Source organism: Numida meleagris, chromosome 1 (genome assembly GCF_002078875.1).
Source record: "Numida meleagris isolate 19003 breed g44 Domestic line chromosome 1, NumMel1.0, whole genome shotgun sequence".
NCBI classification, from domain to species: Eukaryota; Metazoa; Chordata; class Aves; order Galliformes; family Numididae; genus Numida; species Numida meleagris.
Window position 1 is genome coordinate 57,752,713 of NC_034409.1, and position 23,102 is coordinate 57,775,814.

At 42.8% G+C, this 23,102-nt stretch overlaps 2 protein-coding genes across 6 annotated transcripts in view; both read right to left on the reverse strand.

The window, feature by feature from the left end:
* BRAF (B-Raf proto-oncogene, serine/threonine kinase) overlaps positions 1-4,388 on the reverse strand; it is an 85,358-nt gene extending 80,970 nt beyond the window's left edge. For 2 of the 3 annotated variants that reach the window (XM_021388322.1, XM_021388331.1), the window contains exon 1: positions 4,016-4,386. In XM_021388322.1, the coding sequence (XP_021243997.1) occupies positions 4,016-4,153 (138 nt within the window). In that variant the 5' untranslated portion in view covers positions 4,154-4,386. Of the gene's footprint in view, positions 1-4,015 lie in introns of all 3 variants that reach the window. The other variant, XM_021388342.1, reaches the window with a different exon arrangement.
* On the reverse strand, positions 15,786-22,874 carry MRPS33 (mitochondrial ribosomal protein S33). 3 transcript variants are annotated; one of them, XM_021388381.1, is made up of 3 exons: positions 22,770-22,874; positions 20,278-20,533; positions 15,786-18,619 (listed from the first exon to the last, which is right to left on the reverse strand). In XM_021388381.1, the coding sequence occupies exons 2-3, from the start codon at positions 20,490-20,492 to the stop codon at positions 18,514-18,516; spliced, it is 321 nt and encodes a 106-aa protein (XP_021244056.1). In that variant the 5' UTR covers positions 20,493-20,533; positions 22,770-22,874; the 3' UTR covers positions 15,786-18,513. The 3 variants fall into 3 exon arrangements, with proteins under 3 accessions (XP_021244056.1, XP_021244059.1, XP_021244066.1); XM_021388384.1 differs by lacking the exon at positions 22,770-22,874 and adding an exon at positions 22,635-22,763; XM_021388391.1 differs by lacking the exon at positions 22,770-22,874 and adding an exon at positions 22,198-22,486.

Below are 23,102 nucleotides of genomic sequence, written 5' to 3' on the forward strand. Positions count from 1 at the left end.
GTCTATTTTTGTGCTTCTCTCCCTAGCCATAAAGAAAAAGGTGTGCTAGTAACTCAAAATGATCTTCTCTGTCACCATTTAAACACACTACTTCTGGCAGTAATAACCACAAGTCTGGAGAACAAGCTATTTGCAGGCTTTTTTTTTTCCATCAGATTTGACAACATCCATTCCTTTAAAAACAAAAACAAACAACCAACCCTCTGTTTTTCAGTCTTTCCCCAATGATCCGATCTGCCAGACCTCACGTCACCCTTGTTACTCTCCTGTAGGTTCTCCCCAGCTAGCCCATCTACTTCTCAAAGCTGCAGCCTAAAGTCAGACAGCACTTTCAGCTAAGGACTTGCTTCTGCTGTGCAAAAAACCACTGCACTTATCTTTTGAGATATCCCCTTGCTGAACATTGGCTGGAGATGAAGCATCTTGTAGCCCAAGTTTAACCTGTTCTCACAATCAAATAGAACACCGTTCACCTACCATAAAGTTAAATCTGTCACTGAACACAAAAGTAACAAAACACAACTAAGATCGAACATAAAACTTATTCTGAAAACTATGAAAACAATGAAGGAAAAATAATGTTGATTTTTCTCGTGTACCAACATGGTTACTTAACGAGAGCCCACTAGTTATTTCATTTAAGGTTAGAGGCGTCCTTCTTTCTGCACTTTTTCCTCCTCTTAAATCTGTTTTGTAAGATTAAGGTTTCTGAATATGTAACTAATATTTATGCTGGATAAACTCCAGCACTGCCACCTAGAAAGTGATCAGTTGCCCAACAGCTCAGGGCCTCAATTCACAACTTTCAATCATTTTTGCCTTCAAAATGCACTTCAGGGCACAAAGCTCCGAGTACAGAAAACCCCATTTGAATTATCTAATAACGGTGTAAATAATCTCTAGCAATAAGAACAGAGCCTTTTCCCCCAGCTGTCACGCACGCTACTGTATCAACAACCCCACGACACTCTGAAAGCCTTCCATCCAAAAGCCTTCCATCCAAACAATCTCTTGTCCTGAGAATGCACCACAGGGGAGGAGCCAGCCTACACGCCCCTGGGTGCCAGTGCTCACTCCAGGGAGAGAATGGTGAGCAGAAGAGAATGCTTTCCTCCTAATTCACTTGCCCCTGCTCTTTTCAAATCCTTATGCCACCATGAAGGACTCGTTTCCTAAATGTACTGTTCTTATGTCTGCATGTGAAACCACTCTTCCTAAACTTGGATTGCAATATAGAATAAATGCCTTTGCAATTACTACACTCTTACGTAACAACTTCATTATTTGAAGAATTTTAGTATCAGCAGTTAGGCTGCAAGGGCAGCTTCTGAAGCACGAGATTCATTATTCGATTCAAAACTGGCCACGAGTTGAATGATATGCCATAAACTTGTTTGTCAGAACTCCAAGCCTTGAACTCATAAGCAATACTGATGTAGTTTTAACCAACATTCGTTTATGATCTTGACACTGAATACCTCCTTTACCAGAGGATTTCAGCTGACACATTTCTATCTGCTGGCTTTAAGGTCTGTCAGAGATTCTCCTTGTCCGCCCTCCTCTTCCAACTACAAACAGCACAGAATGGAAGGTTTTCCTCCTGGAAATCAGGACTGTGTTTCCTTAAAGAGAGCAGGGAGAACTATGGAACGAAAACCTTTCTAGGTGCCTCCTCAAAATAAGTGAAGTTGTGCTCCTTGATGCGCTTCCACAGCAAGGTTACTTTTAAAGCCTAGATTTACGTTGTCTTGAAGGGAAACAGAACACCGAAACACACACTTACATGAGTCAGATATAAGTACTTAAGCATTTTCTGACTTGTGTCACCTTGAATTGGTATTATGGTTACGCTGACTTGTTTTTGTATTAAGAATAGTTTCCATTTTAACTCCATCAGCAATTATTCGATCTTAAATATTATTAAAACTGGCTTTAGATGGCATAATGCATATACTGCCAACAAAAGGTAATTACCTACAACTTGAGGAAGAACTAGCTAACTGACGAACAAAACCACATCAAAAAATAAAAATTCTAGCACCAGCTCTGCCTCAGACCTGTGTGTTTCATTATTTCCAAAGTATAAAGAGCAAAATCTTAAAAAAATATATATGTATACAGTAACAACACGACACACTTCTTAACTGTGCATTTATGCACCCCTACTTGAAAGGTACCGAGCCCTCCAGCTGGCACGTGTTCCAAGCAGCAGACTGCTCCTCTTTCTTTCTCAGATAGGGATGTATGATACGAAAGAAAAAAAAACACCAACCCCCCCCCCCCCACACACACACACACACACCTTGCTGTGTAATTTCACATTTGGAGTGAAATTTAATGACCGACAAGCAGTTTTGAAGTTCAAGTGACATCTCTTTTGGTACGAAAAAGAGATTTGAATAATTCTTATATCATGCCATTGCTTTCCTCTCTCCTCTCCCATGCACCACAGTTTATTTACCCCACTCAGCTGTATTGCCATGACTGATCCCAGGGCCACAAAATGATTCAGTTACTGTAATGATTCCACTGATATTTACATTATTTTTTATGGCTGAAATAACACAGCAATTCACTTCCATGTACAGTTGCACCAGTACGATCAGGGCAATAAAAGCCAGCGAGATGCTTTCTAAGCTCATTTTGCTGCTGAAAGAAAGCATTTCTTAAAGTCCAGTCTTCAGGTTTCTCAACCAGTAAAGAGTTTCTCCTTACTCAGGAAAGTTAAGAGCAGACTTGCATTACTCAAAGCATTTAATCACCCTGCTGTTGAGGCGCAAAATATGAACACAGTGCTGAGCTTTGCCTTCCTTCAGCAAGATGAGCAGGTAGCTCCTTAAGATGAACAAATCTTACTTCTCAACAGCATCAACAGGGGAAATCTTCCCTTTTCTCCTCTCTAACCACCTACTCAGCTTGAGCTCTAGTGCTTGTCAAACTTCTCAGCTCACGATTCCATGCTATTCCACAATGCTATTAATACAGAAAAGGCATTATTATCCAGTGAGCTGGAGTCAAACGGGACCTCTTGGTGAGCTGAGGCCCAAGGCCTACTCACCTCTCCAAGCGGAGGCAGGAGCAGAGAATGACCTGCCCCAGGGCAGCAGGTTGCTCAGTGCTGCTCAGTGGGCTGTATGGACCACACAGACCTGCCCAAGAAAGCTGAGTTGAAACAGCCTTCATCGACCAAAGCCCTGAATGAGAAGGTAGAGTCTCTGGCACCTGTATTTACCTCTAAAACAGACTCAGCATGTGATATGTGGCAAATCACTAAGACTTTTGTGCCTACAGTATTCAGAATTGCAAAACACCTTGTGTTGCTACTGCACATTGCTGTCCACCTCCTAAGAGTGGTTCAGAAGTGTCAGTGCCTCAAACTTTAACCCCTGCAGAGCAGGCAGCGCTGCTCTGTGCGGGATTGGGAAGTTAAGTAACGTGCCCCACAACACAGGAAGTATGTAACAGGGCTGCAGATGGGGGCCCGGCATCCCCAGCGCCCACACGGCCCCTGTCCGTTGGCGTTTCTTAACCCACCTCGTGCAGAAATCACAACTAAGGCTAAGAGGCACGAAACAAACCTCGCCGAGCCCTATTTTTTCAAGCTTATTTCAAGTGTTTCAAAACCGCCTGGGCCAACCGATTACAAAATAGCTCCACAAACGCCGCGCCGACCGCAGCCCTCAGGTGACTCCCAGTGTGACAGCACGGGGAGCGGGTGCCCCCGCCGCCCTACTCCCCGAGCCGGCCGACCGGGCGATGCCCCCGCCACCCCCCTGAGGGCCGGGGAAGCCCCATCCCGCCACCCCCGGTCCGGGAGACAGCCCGAGCCCTCGGTGCGGGGCGGCAGCGCGGAGCCTCCCCGCCCCGCGACTGCGGCGCTCCGGCCGCCACCGGAGAGGATGGGGAGGATCCGAGCGGGGATCCCCTCCGCCGCAGCAGCCGAACGGGCCGCAGCCGCCGGGTCCGGCGAGGCGAGAGGGGGCGGGGACCCGCGACGGCCGCCGCTCGGTCTTACCTCCTCCGGGATGGCCGGGTCGCCGCCGCCGCCCCCGGCGTAGCAGGCGCCCAGCACGGGCGGCGGCGGCTCGGGCTCCATGTCCCCGTTGAAGAGCGAGGCCCCCTCGGCGCTGCTGCCGCTGCTCAGCGCCGCCATCTTGGATCGAAGCGCTGGGGCGAGGAAGGGGGAGGGGGGAGCCGCGTCCCCGCCGCCGGGACGCCCCCAGCCGCGACCCGTAGTGGGAGGGGGAGGGGGGCGAGCGCAGATCCCGGCCAGCTCCCAGCGGCCCGCGCCACCGCACGTCACGCCCGGCCCGTGACGTCACCCAGAATCGCCGCCGCGCTCGCCGCGCCTGCGCCGCGGCGTCACCGGGAAACACCCTGACGTCACGGCGCGACTGCCCGTCGCCCTGGGAACTCGGACGTGGGCTCGGGGCCCGCCCCCCGCCCCAACGCCGCCGCAGCGCCCCCTCGCGGCGGGAGCGGCACAGCGCCCACCGGCCGCCGTGCAAAGGCGCGCCCGTCGGCAGACCCGGCGCGTACTTCAGCTTGCTGGACGCCGTCTGACGTCATTTGACACAATATTACTGCGGTTCTGACTGAGATCTCTGTGTACAAAGCAACAGTTGCGCTGGTACATCCAGTGCCTGAAGAAAAGCCACATTTTCACCTGAAAAGTTGTGCCTACTGTAGTTATAATTAATTGGTTCTAAAATTGATTTGAAAATCTTTGTTTGTTTTTTTTTTTTTCTTTTTCCCCACTGGCAGCATTTAGATCTTGACCCGCCACCACCTCATGCTTTATCTACCCCGCGTTAAGTGAGGGAGGGTCTGGCTGCGAGGCCACGGCTATGTGCTGCCTTCGCAGACACAGTGAGCGCCGTGGCCTGCTCCTGTCCTCTGTGGCGAATGGCGGGCAGACAGGGATAGCAGGTAGCGTGCAGGGAGATGCTGCTGCCTGCAGCTCAGCAGCCAGCAGGAGCCGAGGCTGGCAGACAGTTCTCTTCCCCACAGCAGCTCCCGGAGTGCCGGTGCGAGCGCAAGGCCGCTTCCCCAAAAGTGGCAGCGCGCTGCTCTCTGAAGTAGAAAAGGGGCCCGTGTCTTATCTATCGCTGCGTGCCACAGCCGTCGGATGCTGCTTCTGCATGCTCCAGCAGGTGTTTCAAGTTGCTCTCTTGGTGAAAATGTCTTTGTGATAACACCAAACCAACGGGCTACAAGACAGAACAACAATCTCGGAGTGTGTAAAGGCTGTTGTATCACAAGCTGATACAGTTTATGGTAGTCAATTGCTGCTCTAACTTGGGACATGCAAGTGCAAATACCCTTATCTTTGTTTTGCTTCGGCTGTGAATGCTTAACCATACAACCACTGAGGGTAATAATCCTGATGATAGACGCGAGGTTTATATTTCACCTTTCGCAATGGGGCCACCAATGTGTTAAAGCATTTACAATTCAATTTAATAATGGTAGTAGTGTAAACTGGTGAGTAAATGCAACATTCATGTAATGTGTGGACGCAGCAAAAACACCGTGGAGTCTACGATACTGAATCCCATGAAGAGAAGGCATGAATTTAGTGGTGGGTCTTTCCTACACAGAGCTACCCAATACTGAACACCTCCTGAACACAAATGAGAAATAAAATAATCTAGTTAATACTTAATAGAGGAGCCTAGGATTTCTTATGGCGTGGCCAGCCATGCACTCACCAAAAAGACTGCACAAATATGTAAGAACCAAACGTACAACTTAAGCAGCTTACCAAGTTGAGAAGTTTCTCTCTAGTACCTACATTACTGAACAGGGTAGCTATAGGCACTTCTTGCTATCGGATGAGAATTGGTAATGGCAGTGAAAAGTGTGCACGGACTCAGGAAAATAGCACAAGTGCTGAGATCAGATTTCCCCGGGACAAGTTTCTCTGCCTTTTTCATGGAAAAAAAAGCAAAGGTAATATGAAGTGGCTCTCATAGTACGTATCTTGTTAATGTCATTGGGAAAGCTAACAGACTAATATGGATTAACCAACAAATGAAGTGCTATTGTTTCAATGATGTTTATATTGAGGGATAATTTAGTCTTGATGTGCATGACAGTCATAGCCCTTGGTTTACTCCTCAGAAACAGTTTATTTTCAGGGTAAAACCAGCAGCAGAATTCATAGCCTACTGTCAACCTGTACCTTGCAATACCTTTCCCAGTGCTTTTAGGAATCTTGCATCCCTTCATTCTTGAGCTTCTGGTTTTGTTTGTTGTTGTTGTTGTTTTCCAGAAGATTTGCATTCATATAGAACAATTTGCTAAACTTTGTTGTTACTTTTGATGTTCTAAATCCTGGCACTGAAAGTTGATTTCCAAAAGTACGACCAAGGCAAAGAGTTACTACCAAAAATATATGAGGCAAGTGGATTTTTTTTTTTTTTTAAATAAAGAACAGAGTGCTATTTTAAGATCAAGTTATGTAGGAAGGAGACAGAAATCTACTTTTTCTATGCTTTCCTTTGTTTGGGGGAACACATACCTGATAAATGAAATTTCCTAGACTTTTACATGGTGGAGCCTTCGATCTCTCTCTGCTTAATCCATCATGAAGAAGGATAAATCATTTTGAACTGTGACTATCTCTTGGTGACAGGAAATCCTATCTGATGAGAATCGATACCATCAAAATCTTTTACCTGGACTAGTTTTGGTTATCTACATAGGTCCAAATCAAACTCATTATAGATCCAGAAAGTCTATTTGCTATCAAATTCACAGGCCACTGAGGGCAATCTAGTTGATTTCTACAATGCAGTGCAGCCTGTTTATCTAGTGTTGCAGCAAGTAATTCATACCTGCAAATGCAAAACCTGCCACCTCCCATCAATCCTGTAGTTATGCATCCACGTTTAATCATCTTCAGAATTATTTGTTTCAGATCAGAAGAAATTGGGCTGTTGAAAGACTGTTCAGCTGGCTTGCCCTCCAGAACATTTCTTCTGATCTAATCAACACTGAACCTCAAGAAAAGTATGTTTCAGCAAGTCAGTAAAAAAATCAGATGGTACCTGACAGCAGCCATCTCCTTGTGAGCATTTGAGCACATCTTTATCCTTTCCCTCGAGAAAGCATTAGTTTTAGTGAGATGCTCTAAAAGGAAAATATCCAAAAGGGCTGTTAGATGAAACTTAGTCCTGGTCTCATTTATGATTTACTTTCCACAGAGGACAGTATCTCAAAAACAAACACAAACACACAAAACAATGACAACAAAGAAAAAAAGAAAAAAAAAAGTCTTCACAATTTACTGGTGAAATTTCCAGCTTCTTAACAAAAATAAAACCAAAAGTTTGCATATTATGATAATATAAATGTTTGGTTTTTTTTTTTCAAAGTGTTCTGAAAATTCCATGTATCTGAAGCTCTGGACATTGACAGTTCCCTTAAAATTTGCACCAGTTTTCAAAAACCTCTTCTCCTTTTCACATACCAAAAAACAGTATTTGCCCCATAGACTGTAGCATTTGCTCTTGGCCCACGTATGTTTGAAAATGGCAAATGAAATTCTGCACCGTGAGAAAATAATAACAGATCTTCTGTAGCATATTAAAAATGTGTCAATGTTAAATGCAGCAGTATGAAGTGAAAGTGCCCAATCTTTGCTCCTCAGACGAGGGTGTACTACTTAAATAGCAAACTCAGATTCAGTGACAGAAATACAGATGTTAGTGAAGATACTAATGACAACAGCCGTGTACCCTGTAACTTGGGCCAGGAAATTTGAAGCAGAACATTCATTGTCCAGAGTTCTGTTGTTACCTCATTACTAGTGAAAGCAACATATACTTAACAAAGTTTCTCTCCAAAAAGAGAATGTTGAAAAGATTTATTGAGGAAAGAACATGGATTTTTTTTTCAATTACCTTTAGCATCCATTTAAACATATTTTCCCATTGTTATATTTTAAGATATACTGTGCATCTTTTCGTATTTCAAGATAATTCTGTCTGATTGCTCCAAGGTTAGGAAACTGAGAATGCACGGCTGATTTTTTTACTATCCCTGTACAGATGGTATATGTTTTTCCTTTTGGCAGCCTCTTGGAAACTTTTAGTTCGGGACATTTCCCATTCCATGACCCTGCTGAACCTCAAGCTTTCATATCTTCAGTGAAAAATCAGGTTATATTCAGATGGTGATTTAAATTTGGCAGCTAAACAATCTCACTGGTGTCTTTTTTTGGTTCTTTGCCTTTGAATTAAATGCATTAGCAGAAATGATGAGGATGAGTGGAAATTGAGTATAAAGAGGTGGGGGAAAACAGAAGAAAATATCAATCCACAAGGTTCTTAACTCAGTCTTCATTCTACCATTAAAAGCAATGTTGATATAACAAACTTTCTTTCATATATAAATAACATATTTGGCATTTTCTTGTAATGGTATTGGACATATTTACATAGTTTTCATTTGACTCTAGCATATTTTTTTAGTCATTATTTATAGGACTGTTTTTCTTCTGTTTGTTTTTTTTTTTTTTTTTTTAACCACAGCCTAGGCCTTCAGAAGGTAAAAAGCAAGGGAGTGACTTTGCATATAGGTCTCCTTCATATCCTGCATGTTGCTCAGCATCTCAAGAGCAAACTGACAGCCTGCTTCCTTCCTTATCTTAGTTCTGACTTTAGGGTCCAGAATTGTATATATCTCAGTGTTCTGCATCTCTCCCTGCTGGCTTCCTGCCCTTGCTTGCAAACAGGCATGAGGAGCTGAGAAAACGACATTTTGTTGAACAGCAGCATAACTACTGACAGGTGTGGCATAGGAGGGACCATCAAGAGAGAAGAGGAGCCCTGAAATTACTGCTAAGGGAACAGAAGTAGCAGCCAGAGAAAATGGAGTGGGAGGGATGGGATGAAAGATCAGACGGAGGGAGAATGTAGATGAAATAGACACTGGAGGAGATGGTACTCTCCTAGGAAACATAGGAATAGAGAGCACTGATTTTCCTGCCTGACATAATTTACTGAACCCGGGATGAAATGTCGAGTTTGAGAGAATTAGCCAAGACCGCCCTGTTAACTTTGAATCTCTTACCATTGCTTGAATGTATTCAGCTCATTCAGGTATCTGATTTCTGAATCCTTTGTGTTGGACAGTGATAAGCCGATCAGCTTTAAAGACTAAATAGTTTTAGATTCCTAGTGTTATTATTCCAGTGTGAACAATCACATTTCATAACCTAAAACCATCCCATTTATGCACAAAAGAAGCTAATGTGATTGAGTGAGATCCAAGACAGGGAAGAAAAGAATCCTATGTCAAGCAAGTTATTTTGCTGTTCAGAAAATGACTATTCAATCATGTTCCAGCCTTAGGATAATGCCCAGGCTAGCTGAGCCTGAATAGCTGCTGTAATTTGATTCTCCAGTGCCTTATGGACAAGTTGGTAACTCTGCACCTTTTATCTACTAACAGTTTAGTTAGCACATGCACCTGCTCGCTCAGTTTATTCTTTTGGTGTCTAGCCTCTTCACTGAGATGAAAGAAGGCCATTAGGATTGGTATAGGCCTGGAGTAAGGAAACTTTGTGAGTCTGAGAAGGCAGAATCAATCATTTGAATCAAATATAGAAAGCACAGCTTTGACGGAGGACAGTGAAAAGATGTTGACCAACCAATAGGAATTTCTGTAATATTGCCGTCAAAGATATTGGGAGCGTGTTTTTTACAACAAGCTCTCCTAGCTCAGCTGGAAAGGGAGAACTTCTCTGAGGCCGCTATGTGGTTGTTAAAGCAGCAGTTTGAATACTGTCTTTACTGTTTCTGGAGGAGGGGAGGGAGCATTTCTCTTCCAGTTCACCATCTCTTCTGGATGGCTCACTGACCCTCTCTCCATATCATGTTTTATGTTCGGAATGTTCTGGAGTAACAAGTTGTTACATAAAAACAGCAAACCAAGTAGACTCTTCCATCTGTCAAGGAGTAAATATAGATTTTTACTAGAAAAAAAAAAAAAAAACAACACCAACAATGCTAATGTGAAGTTTTCTTCTTCCTTTCTTCCTTCCTTTCTATTTTTAACAGTTTAATTGCTGAACTCTTCCCAGTTGTCGCTCCTTGCCTCCCCACTTTGGTGCTACAGATTTAAAGAAACAATACACACACACTCAAAGGCAGATTTTTCAGGGAAATTCTCACTGCCTTTAACAAGCCCAACATTTCAGAGGATGAATGGAAAGCATAGTGAGGTAGGAGCCACATTACATGAGCAGGTTGTTTCTTCTGCTGCAGAATCCCTCTACGTTCCCCATAGAACACCAGCAGAAATCCAGGGTTCAGGACATGTTTGTGCCATAGCACGCCACCACAAGTTGAGATTTCCTCAACACATTGCAAGCCCTTTGCTAGAAAGGTGAAACAGCTTAGCATTGTTCTACCTTTGCTGTTCCCAGTCCTGGCTTCATGCTTTCATGTTTTTCTAGGGCAACAGCCCACACTGCTGGAGTTTGAAGAGTTATTGTTCATCTGTGATAGGTCAAACAAGACAGGCAATGTTTTTAAAAAGAGTGCTTATATTGCAATGTACATATACACATCTTATTTAGGTATTTAAACAGAAATTTATTTTGCTGACAGAATATCACAGTTAATAATCCACGTTTATCTTTTAATCCTCACTACCACTGGAACGCTACAAGCCTCACAGACATTTAGATTCTCCTGAAGAGGCAAGTTGTGTTCCAAGCATGTGGGAATTAGGGCAGTTTCTATTAGGGCAGTTTCTGAACTGCATTGCTGTATTCTCATCATTGCTGTGAGCATGCACTTGTCCAAAAGCAAAAATTCTGGTGCAGCATTCAATGACCTCTTGAAGTTTTTGATGCTACAGATTGCTTAAAGCTTGTGGTTACGCTAAAGGCCATAGGGCATGGTTATTCCTTTTTAATGTGACATGACTTCTGTTTCCAGAAGACACATTTCTTTTGGTATATGAACACAAATTTTGTTACTCACTCTGGGGGACTTCTGCAAAGATCCAGCTTAGATCTTCCTTTTATTTTTAAGTGGTTTGCATGCCTAGTCAATACCCTACTTGTTATCCTCAGAGGGCATTAATGTTTATTAATAAACCCAATGATACTATCAAACAATTTGAGTTTGCAGATATAGAGACATCACTGTTGGCTGTACTGGTGTCAGGCAATGGAGTAGGATTTTGGTAAACATCACAGTATATAAACAAAAAGACCAAGTGCAAAACAAAACAAAACAAAAATAGGGGGAGGCTACAGAATGTTACTTTCTAGCTGTCAATAATAACTGTGACATTTCATAGCCCAATTAATTATTTGTGGTACATGCTGTTAATTTTAAAAGTGTTTGTGAGGTTTAGAGGTTGTCAACAATGCTTACTGGTGTCAGTTGCACCAAAACAAACACAGGATAGACACCCAAGAAAGAATACACAACGCCTCACACACAGTCTGTGTATCAACAGCATCCTATCCATTCACACAGGAAATGTCATCTGTCGAGGCAACATCTACACTGCCTCAGTCACTGCCTCTCTGATATGAATGTGCCAGCTTAATACTACTTCTGACTGGAGTCCTCATATAGATGCTCCTGTGCCTACAAAGTAGACACAGTGCTTAGTAACATCAGCTGAAACAGCAGCCTCATCTCAATTTCCTATTGTCAGCATAAACTCTGGAATCTCAGAAATACTTGCGTGTACATAGGCACACGTGTGCTCTGTATGCTATCCAGTTCCATACGGAATGCATACCCTTCCACCACTGGGATGACCTCAGTCATTGATTGCTGCTCCCCCGAAAGCTTTCTGAGCAGCAGTCTGATGCTGCTTGCCACACATAGCCTCCTTCATGTGCAGTTATAGAAATTAGAATTGTTGCACTTTCTCTGCAATGGTCGCTGGTCACAAGTAAGATAACATCACCTGGATGTCAGTACAGTGCTCTTCAGCTGTACTGGTACAGTCTTAGAGTGGATTGAGTTTTCTTTAAGCCACCTGCAGTTCTCCACAGAAATCATTGTATAGTACCCATATGGTACCATACCCATACGGTACCATACCCTGACCTGCTTCTGATCAACACTGCAGAAACAGCTATTTGTTGCATTAGTAGGCATGATGGAGTCTCTAGAGAGATATTTCATCAGTCCTCTTTGGAAGAGACCACTATCAGTCAAAAGCAAAAGGAGACTACAACTGTGTGCTGGCATAGGATTTACCTTGCAGTTACGCAAAAGCAAGCACATCTTGTAGTAGTTAGAGATGCTGAATATTCACATCATTTCTAAAGTTAGACCGCATCTTTTGGTGCTTGAATCTGAAATAAAATTGCAGACATCCACTTTTGAGTCTGGGCTCAAGTGACCACATTCATTTTCATGCAGGCGAGACTGCAATGAAAATTCAGGAGCGTGATGCACTTCCAATTTTGTATTGGAAATGATACACCATTGCATGTGGCAGTGTCACGTTTTTCAGTCTTTCTGGAGCTCAGCTGTTTTTTTGCCCCTAATACCTTTAAAAGATCTATTTACCGAAAGAGCCCATAAGACAAACATCAGCCCTGCAGAAACAACTGAAGTGCGAGAGACCCCCTGAACTCTATGAAATATTTACAGACAGCTTTAGGAGTGCTAGGATGAAGTAAAGTACTTGCAAATGTAGGCAGAAAACATAATGGATATCAAAATGCTTTTGTAGCCCTTAGTGAGATTTGTTTTCAAGGACCTAGCTACAATATGAGAAAATGTATGAGATCATCCCATCTGCTGCCTCTTCTTCCAAGAGAGAAGTGGTCCCTGGGCTCTGTTTTGTAACGCTTCGCTCAGTCTAGTTCTGACTGCCTCCGATAAGAAAACCATAACCCACCTCTTGGGAGCCTTCTCAATTTGTCCAAATATCTTACCTTGTGGATATTTCCCCAGTATCCCACCCAGAACAGTTTAACGTGGTATTTATAAAGATACTTCAGTGTCAAGATCGTTATCCTGTTGATTTCCTATTTAGCACCGTAGACAACCCTAAGTAATTCCTCAGCCACTATGGCGGTCGTGGCCCTCAGGTATCTGCCTGTTGTTGTGTTCCTCACTATTTAAGCGCACTAGGGCTGTGCTTTGCACTTACTGAGTATTCATAAGTAAATCCTTTCTAATGTTTTCAAGTATATTCCTTCCTGTCTGCACTTAAGACATGTTATTATTATATTGGAGGAAAAATGAAAAGGAGAAAAAGACTAAGATGTCTTCATGGCTTTCACGCTATCCCAGACGTGCAGGCATGGAAAGATCCATTTACGATATCTGGCCCATTCGCAGCATTTCATTCTCATCTCTAGGAACTATAATTTTTTTTTTTCCCACTTCTGCTTCCTCTTACATTTCTAATACGTCTTATGTTAACAATGTCATCAACTCTCTCATAAAAAGCTCTCTGAAAGAAAGCCCTGAAATGCACAGGGGCACAAGTCCTACTATAGCAAGGCTAAGCTGCTCTTTACATGCGGTTCTCCTGGGGTAAATTCCCATCCTAAAAGCAGCTTACCATCATGACACCATTGACTAAGTGATCATTATTCTAACTTTACTCTCGAGGAAATGTTTTATTATCTGAACCCTTGACTTTTCCATTGTTGTTTGGGCAGGTTAGGGAAATGCAGCTGCCTCTAGCAGAGGTTAAACAGGAAAGGTTTCTGCTCTCACACGTCTCAGTATCAAGATGACAGAGTCTCCCTGCAGGTTTTGTTTCCATGATTTGCTCCCAAGGGACTGTACAAACGTCACAACTGAACAGCTATGCAGGAGAACTGAGTTTAAAGGAACTAATCCAGTGTCCCCATAGCACTTACTTTCTTTGCACATTATCTCTTTTGCTTGAAAGGAAAAAATAATAGAAAAAAAACAAACCACAAAACCAAACACAGCCTTTCCCTCACCAAAACAGCCTTTAAGAATCATGAAGCCTTTATAAAACATGTAGATTACCGAATGTTATTTTTTGTTTGTTTGTTTGTTTTTTTAACAAAAAAAATGATGCTAAAATGGCCTTCAAACTCGAAGTGGTGGAGGAATGTGTACACATGCTATAAAATTTCATAAATATTTACAATTCAAGAAGAATTATTTTTAAACTGTGTGACCACATTAACTTACCACAGCTTATTTCAAATGTTAACAATGTCATCAACTGCACCAACTCTGTCATGAAAAAGCTCTCTGAAAGAAAGCCTTGGAATGCACAGGGGCACAAGTCCTACTAAGGCCAGACTAAGCTGCTCTTTAAACAAGGTTCTCCTGGGGTAAATTCCCATCCTAAAAGCAGCTTACCATCATGACACCATTGCCTAAGTGATCATTATTCTAAATTTACCCTTGAGGAAATGCTGTCAAGTAAGACAACACATTTGTCTAAAACCACAGCACGACTCAGAAACAGTCAGGTACATTTCACAGACCTCTGTAAAATTAGCACATTGGTTTAGTAGGTAGAATGAACTCCACCTTAGGGGAAACTGTTTTCAAGTTAGCACTTTCCTGAGCAGAGCATATCTCTGTATTTTAGCACACTACTAAGTGTAACAGAAAACACTGCTTCTGTTTGTTCCATCATTACAAAACATGAACTAGCACATGTTGACTTCTGCTGTCTGCAGGACTTTCAGTAATAACAGGTCTCGCAATAGCTGCACTCCCTATAGGATATATAGCAACTGGGTCAGTTTGTTTACAAAATAACGTGTGATTATGAAGGTAGTTCTCAGCAGCTATGACTATACCATACCAAAGACAGACTTTATAACTGAAGACAAACAGAGCACAATAAAATAAGAAAGTACAAAACCAGTTGTTACAGTGAAAAAAAAAAGCCTTCAGCATTTCTTTATGTGATACAGAGGAGTACACCTTAGTGGAGTTTGGATACCTTGTTTTCTAATGCCAATACCTGTCTAAACTCAGTACTGCTACTCCTGTCACAATCCAACTGCAGCTGAGGGAGCTAAGCTGGCATGTGAGATACAGCACACAACATATAATCATAGAACCACAGAACGGCTTGGGTTGGAAGGGACCTTAAAACCCATCCACTCCCAACCCCCTGCCATGGGCAGGGCTGCCACCCACCAGATCAGGCTGCCCAGGGATGGGACATCCACAGCTTTTCTGGGCAACTGGCTCCCACGCCCCACCACCCTTCAGGTGAAGAATGTCCCCCTAACATCTAACCTAAACCTCCACTTTTAACTTAAAGCCATTCCCCTTTGCCCTATCGCTATCAGACCATGTAAAAATTTTGTCTCCCTCCTGTTTATAAACTCCCTTTAAGTACTGTAAGGCCCCAAAGCCTTCTTTTCTCCAGGCAGAACAAGTCCAGCCCCCTCAGTCTTTCTTCACAGGAGAGGTGCTCCAGCCCTCTGAGTATCCTCGTGGCCCTCCTCTGGATCCGCTCCAGCAGCTCTGCACCCTTCCTGTGCTGGGGGCCCCAGGCCTGGACGCAGTACGCCAGCTGAGGCCTCACATGGGCTGAGCAGAGGATGATCACCTCCCTCACTTTTCTCATCACCCTTCTTTTGATGCAGCCCAGGATACAGTTAGCCCTGAGGGCTGCAAGCGCACGCTGTTGGCTTCACTTACATGTGATTTGACTTCATATTGCATATCCCCTGTCTGCTCTTGCTCACCTTTAATAGAGGGCAGCGGTGGCACTTAATTAACCTGTTCAGGAGTCAGAAGAGGTTAGTGGTTGGGCTCTCAGTTACTCCCTCAGAGATCACTTATCTGGATTTATTCCGATTGAGAATTAAAACATCCATCTAAACATATGCCAAGGACAGTCAGCTCATAACCTCAGGAAGAGTGAATTCTGTAACAAAACGTAGAGTATGAATGGTGAAAAGAATAATTGTAAAGGGAAAATAAAAATAAAATTGAGCTTTTATTTGTACATAAAATGGATATGACACTATACTGACAGTTCTAAGAAGTTTTCTCATCCTTACTCCTCTGAATACGGGTGAAGCTCTACTTCCCCTCCTAAATACACACACTGGGTTAATACCTGTCATGATGTTTCAAAAGTGATTTCCAATTTGTGCAAGTGCTGTGATTCACAAAAAGTAGTCCTTTTCAGGGCAGTATCTATTATTAAATAATAGAGTAATGGTTAGAAGCTAGGAAGGAAAGTGCCTATTTCTATCCCTCTCATGGAGCAGAGAAAACTGTATGTTCTGGAACAGAATAGTTGCACTCCCAGCAAGTAATGAGTTTTCCTAATACTGGGACAAACTTGACAATGCTGAATCATCATTACTCCAATAGCAGTCTCAGAGGAGGGGAAAGATCCATTGTTTAAAAGATGTAATTCTAGATAATAAATACTGCAGAAGATAAATTATGAACAATTAGGCAGGGGAACTCTTTTTGTACTCACACAGCGTTTTTTAAGTTATAATTGTTCTTTAAATGACTTCACTCCATCCACTTCACTTTTATAAACACTGCAGAATGAGGATAAATGCCAACAATTCATTGTCTTTGTTTGCTTCACAGCTGTTCACTTCACAAGCCTGTTCGGATACTTTGCTGGGATACTTTACTTCCTAAAGTATGCTCCCTGTGTGATGCTTTGATTCCAAGAGTAGGTTTGCTCTGCCAGGTTGCAGACAGAGGGGCTCATTATAACTGACTAGATCAACAAGGCCTTCACTTTCTCGTGCATGACAAGAGCTCCTTACAATCCATAAATAGCCAGGTGGTTTGAGCAGACAAGGAAGAACAGATCTGATCCTCAAGTCCAATTAGTATTACACTGCTGAATCCATATCTATGTCTAGCAAAGACACAGGATAGCTGTGGAACTCACTGCTTTCCGTAGGCTCCGGCGATACCGAGTCCTTAAACAGACTAAATGGAGATTCAGAAGGATAAGCGTGGCTGATCTATTAGGCTGTGTAAGTATTTTATATATCATACTCAAACAAACAGGTTTCCTCACACACCCAGAGTTTAAGGTTGTGTATACTTCACCGGAGCAAGAAAACAATCAATTCTTGCTGTACATTTACACTTTCACAGGAATACAAAAGATGATGATGGTGTTTTCCTCTTTAAAATGCAAAGAATACATTGATTTTCAATTTAATTTTGGAAGATGCCAAGTCATGGCCAACCTAGCTGCTGCTACTACACGCACCAGAAGTCCACAGCTGACACAGTTAATTGGACCCTAGAGAGTCTCCAAGGGCAACCTTTAAGGCAACTGGTACTAGTTGAATTAATAACCTCGATGAAGTAAAAATATGGAACTGTTCACAAATTTATGAAGATCCATCTAGTTCACTGATCAGACAAATCCCTCTAAAAACACAACTCAGCAAGCTTGGTTTAGAAGCAGCCCCAGGTTAGTAGCTACCTACTTCAGAATGTCTCTGTATGCAAAAATTAAGCACACCTTAAGCTTCCTGTGTAAGCACTTTCTGCCCCACTCACTCTAAGGTTTGAATAGCTCTCCTTCAGTACCTCAGGGCTGCTCCTCAAGGTTTCTGGGGCCTGGAAATTAAAGATGCAGTTTCAAGGCACTTTCAGGCAAGATGCATGAGTGGCCAGATGCAGCAGGGTTGCATTCTATACTGTGTGTTCGCTGACAGTGAGTGACAGGTAAAAATGGTGAATATAAATGTAATTATTAATATTAACAACACTGAAGGAGCACAGCTGTAAAAAACACTTTAGTGCATATCTATAAAATTGTTTTGTACCTTTTGAAGCACTTCACATGTAACCTCTATGCAATCGGACTATATTCAAAATCCTTTTACTACACTATGTTTAAATAATGTATTTTAATTAGTAGAGGGTCTTGAAAGCAGCTTCAGCCCTCCTTTTTCAGTTGCTTCTATAGCAGTATCTAAATAATCAAGGTACAATGAGAGTGCTGCGGGCAGGCAATGGAACATTAAAGATTATCCAGGGCAAAACCATAGATTCTAACAGCAACTTTAAAAAAAATATTCCATGTTAAAGCCACCTGGAGCAAAACTCAACCTAATAGGCAAGATAACAAGCAGCAGAAGTAGGAAGCCTTTTTTCTTTTTCTGGGCAAATGCAAAACAGCATTGGTAGTAATGCAAGAAAGTAAAAGAGGGAAAAAAGAGACATTTCCTAGATCCAGAAAAACTGGAACATGGCTGCTGATGCATGCAAGAAAAACACTGAGACTTTTTTCTTTTCCAACTATTGTTGGTACTACTTGGGTACGGCAGGGCTCTCATGACAAATGAATGTACTACAACATTCAGAATATTTCAAGTATAGAAATTAAGAAAAAAAACTGCAAAAAACCACAAAGACACAAATGCACTCCCAAGGTGGACTCCAGTACTTCACAATGTGTTTCTTGTGCTCCAAATGAAGCTCAAATGCTAACTCCCCTCCATCTGGGAACAGAAACTGTGGGTTACAGCTGTTCTTCAGCATTTCCACAGTTGTTGTCCGAGGGGCACTATTTCTTCTTGAGAGCTCTCTTTCCTTCACCCTTCTTTGGTTTTTCCTTTCCACGGAGCTTTTTCAACCGCCTCATCTCCTCTTTGAAGTCTTGATGCTCATCTCTAAATGGGAGAGAAAAGAAAAAGTTTGCCCTACTTCTTGGAATATCCAGATGGAAAAGCTCCTTTGAACTATATGATAATGAAGAAAAAACCAACTTTTTCAAACAATGAAGCCCATATTGAAACACAATGCAATGTACTCAGCGTTACTGCTAGCAGTAATTCTAGACCAAATAATGCGAAAGAATTGCTCTGGTTCTTTCAGAACTAACAAGGTTGCCCTTTTCAGCAAGAAATAGGGAGTGCGTGTGTCCACATACACACTTGTGTGCATATGTATTTCATACAGTGTTCTTACTCAAACACAATGGGAAACAACAAAAAAAAGAGCAAATATGCAAATTTCCCTCTTAGCATCTAACCCAGCAGTCTAGCAATAGCACACTGCTTTTATATGCTATGCACTAAGTACAGGTCATTAGCTCCTGAGGAGAGAGGGGCCTGTGGAGCAATAATTAGTACATGACACTGCTCTCAGGTGACTTCAACAATGAGTTATGAAGAAAGCATCAGCTCCCATAGAACCTTAACAGGAAAATAAAACAGAAGAGGATGAAGGCGCTGACAGAGATAATTAACCTTCAACAATGTTACAATAAATTCTATTTAATCTCCATTACCGTATTTTTCTGTGCAAAGTTATTTTTCAAAAGTGACAACTGCATTCAAAGTGGCCTAAAATGGCTGCACTGCTATTTTTAAACGCAATTTTTCTAAGAAAAAGAAACAATACGCTTATAAATTATTGTCAGGTCCTTTTAGTCTACAACCCTTTGTCACATGTTTCTAAGTAGGAAATCTGATTCTCTACAAGCTCTGTAAACACAGCAGCTAGAGGAGGAACTCTGAGATAAGGAAGGGAAGAAGTGAAAAGAACATTATTATGTCACTGAGGCTTTCTGTGTCATTAAAGTGTTCACACGCTCACCTAAACCAAGAGTATCCTGGAGGCAGTCCTCCATGGATTGAATAGTGATAGAAATTAATCTATTTTGATGTTACAGGGTTAGCAGCCAGGTCTTTAAGGCACTTCATCATTGCTACTTGACTGAGGTAAAAGGATTACATTTGACGCCTGCTGATGTATATTAGCAGTGAACATTTTTTCTATGTGAGAGTGTGGAAATTCATGAAGAATTTACTTTTATGAATAAAAAGCTCCTCCATCCTAACAAAGACTTCCCTTCTAAATTTCACTTATTTTTTGAATGATTCACAAATATAGGGTAACACTAAGAGCAACCTCTGTCTTAAGATTGTCGCTTTTTTTAGCATGTTGCTTTGGCATATTCAGAACCAGACCCCGCTCTTCTCTACAAAGCAGCTCTCCTGTCTTCCCCACACAGAGTAAGAACTATTTCTTAAATAACCAGTTGTCCATTGTGACATCCGAAATCTTTCTCACAGAAGGTTCTAATATTCAATCATGAGAAGTTATTTAGACAGCACTCATATCTTATCCTCCCTGCCCTCAGTGCAAAGATAAGTGCTAATTTCCATATGCACCACATTCTAAACTGGAGTTTTTTTTCTACATTTTTTCATACTTTTTTTTGTACAGGAATTTTTTCCTGTACATATGGAAAAAATTGCAACAAAACTCATCCCCAACCTTCCCACCTCCAGTCCTGCTCCCATCCCATAAGCAGAGCGCTTACCTGTAGAGACCAAAAAAACGGAGTTTTTTCATGAGGGCATAGTAGGTGTTGTGAGGAGGATACCAACTGTAGACCTCCTTCTTTTTGGCTATAGGCTGCTCACTGAATAACTTTACAACTTTCATGGATTTTGAGTCAGTTGGCCTGACAACTTCTCCAAATATCTGAGCGCTCAGACGGGCCATTCGAAGGGCATAATTGGAAACGTTGGACATTTCCCAACAATGAGCAGGCACACATACACAGTTGGACCTTCCTGCAAAAGGAAACAAGAGATCCACAACTCTAAGATGACTGGGCACTGCAAGCTATCCCATAATTAAGGCAATCAAACCAACTCATTATACACCGCACACATCTGAAGAAATACAATTCCTTCCACAAAATGGGTCTAGTTTTCAATACCCACATAGTCTTGCATATAAAGAATATGCCAACACTACTTCACAGTCTAACTAGGACATCGCAGAATTACCTATGCTCAATCACCTTCACGCCATGCCTAGTTTTTCTAAGCAGTTTTCACCAGCCTGCTCAGGGCTACCTTTATACTCCAGTCACAGAAGCAATTAATGAGCGGACGCTGTGAAATACGGTGTCCCACTGTGATGCTCCTGACTTCTACAAAAGCACAAGACACAACATAAATGTACTGAGAAAGCAGCCTGGAAGTTCTGCTCTTGAAAATTTCTCACTCCATTTAAAGCATTGCATGAACTTTGCTACAAAAATGGACTATTAACCGTACAAAGAAATAAGTGTTTCTCTGTATCGATCTGATCTACTAATTAAAAGAGATCTGTCCCATCCCAATTCCATTTCCTTAACTATATTCTACGAGCTGCCTCCCCATTCTCTTTGTAAATATCCTTACACCTTTTCATTTTAAAAAAGGAAAAAAATCATTTCTCCATATCAGATTCTTTTTGCCCCCCGAAATCTCACATCAGCAACTGCCCATTCTATTTTGCCTGTCTCCAGCCTAAAGACATCTTTGCAGCAGAAACACTCTGAGGGCAACTGTTACTGGGGACCAGAGGCAGCATCCACAGTCTCTTGAAGGGCTGTGGAAAAGGGCTCCCTCTCAGCTAGTTAGCTCCCTTGTGAAAAGCGATGTAAGGCAGAAAATGCAGTCCTTTCCTGGAGTTTTACAAATATTCACCTTTGGGATACAATGGACAGGAGTAAGATTTCCATGACCCTGTACTTGAAACTGTACATGGTCTGTACTGTGTCTGTTTGAATAAATGATGACATAAGTCTCCAGAGAAATCAAGTGGAGTTTGTTCACGCACACTACGCTTCCTTTACATTTTAAATTCTTGTTTCCAGAAGCATTGCACAGCTGATGCCAAAAGATAAGCATAAAAAAAAAAAACAAACGAGGGAGCATGGAGCAGGGACAACACTAACGAGCAGGACAGGGCCAAGTCGATTTTAGCATGGTAACAGGGACCTTTTTTTAATAACACAAATCTAAAATATTTCTAACCTCTCCTACACATCTGCCCTGGAGTACTGATGTACAACTGTCTCCCTTGATTCACTCCTGTTCACAAAGCACTACAAGAGCAAGAAGAAAATAGAACATGAAAACAACACAGGTATTCTGAGTCAGAGAACAATGGCAAGAGCACCAAGTGTCAGAGACTTCAAAATAAGCCAACAGGCCTAACAGGAAAAGAGAGCTCTCAAATGACGGCAGGGTGGCACTTCAGCTTGTGCATCCGTTACACAGGGGAACAACTGCCGACTTACTACATCAATCATCTCAGTAAATCCACTCCTAATTCCTACATATAGAGATAAAACAACAAATCGTCCCCAAACTGACATCACCACTCTGAAAGTATTACCAGACTGTACTCAAATGCAAAGCTTGCTTAATCTCTTCCAATTGCAGCCTGAAGATTAAAATACCTTGAGCTCCTACATGATGCAGAGCAGTGGTCTGGGGATCTGTTTTTCACTTCTGAATCCCTATAGGAATCCGGACCACGCAACCTGAGGTTGGAGACCTCGTTTAATCCTTGCCAGTCGAACGACATGTGAAAAATCAGGAAGGTGAAGGCTACGCCCCAAAACACCGTGCTTCAGGGTGACCTCAGACTCCGAGATACGGCTGGGAAGGCAAGCCTTATATTTCTAGTGCTACGCGGCTTTTCTTCCTAACACATCAGCTTGCCTCAAACTACCTCCTTCCGGCTCAGCACAGACCTGAACCACCCCTTCCTCCTCCGGAGCAGCTTCACATTCCCACGACCAGGGACACACAGCTCACCGCGGGAGCGCGGTCCCCACGAGCCGCGGCCAACCGTGCCCAGCCCCCAGCAAGCCCCGGCCGCTACGCCCCTCACCGCCCCTCGAGCTCCCCGGAGCCTCCCGATCAGGCGTGGGCTCGGCCTGAACTCGGCGGTACCCGGGGGCTCTCCGCACGGCCCAGAACTCCCACACAGCCAGCAAGGGCGCACCCCACAGAGCCCAGCACTAACCAGCGGCTGGAGCAGGCCGGAAAGCGGAACTGACAGCGCACGTCACTGCGCATGCGCGGTGCTCATCCCGCCCCCGGGGTGCGCGGCCTGCGAGGCTCGGTGGGAGGAGTTGCGGCGCTTGGCCGCTCTGCGGGAGGTTCTTGTTTTGGAAAGCTCTCTGCGTATTCAAATTTTAAAGTCTTTATTCTGTGTCCCGAGCAGCCACCGCTTTCCGGTCCAATGATTACGTTGTTTAAACAGAATGAATCCAAAAATATTTATTCCATATAAACTAGAATAACTGTAATCTGTCATGTAAAGTAACAGATGTAAAATATATTCTAGAAGCTCGAA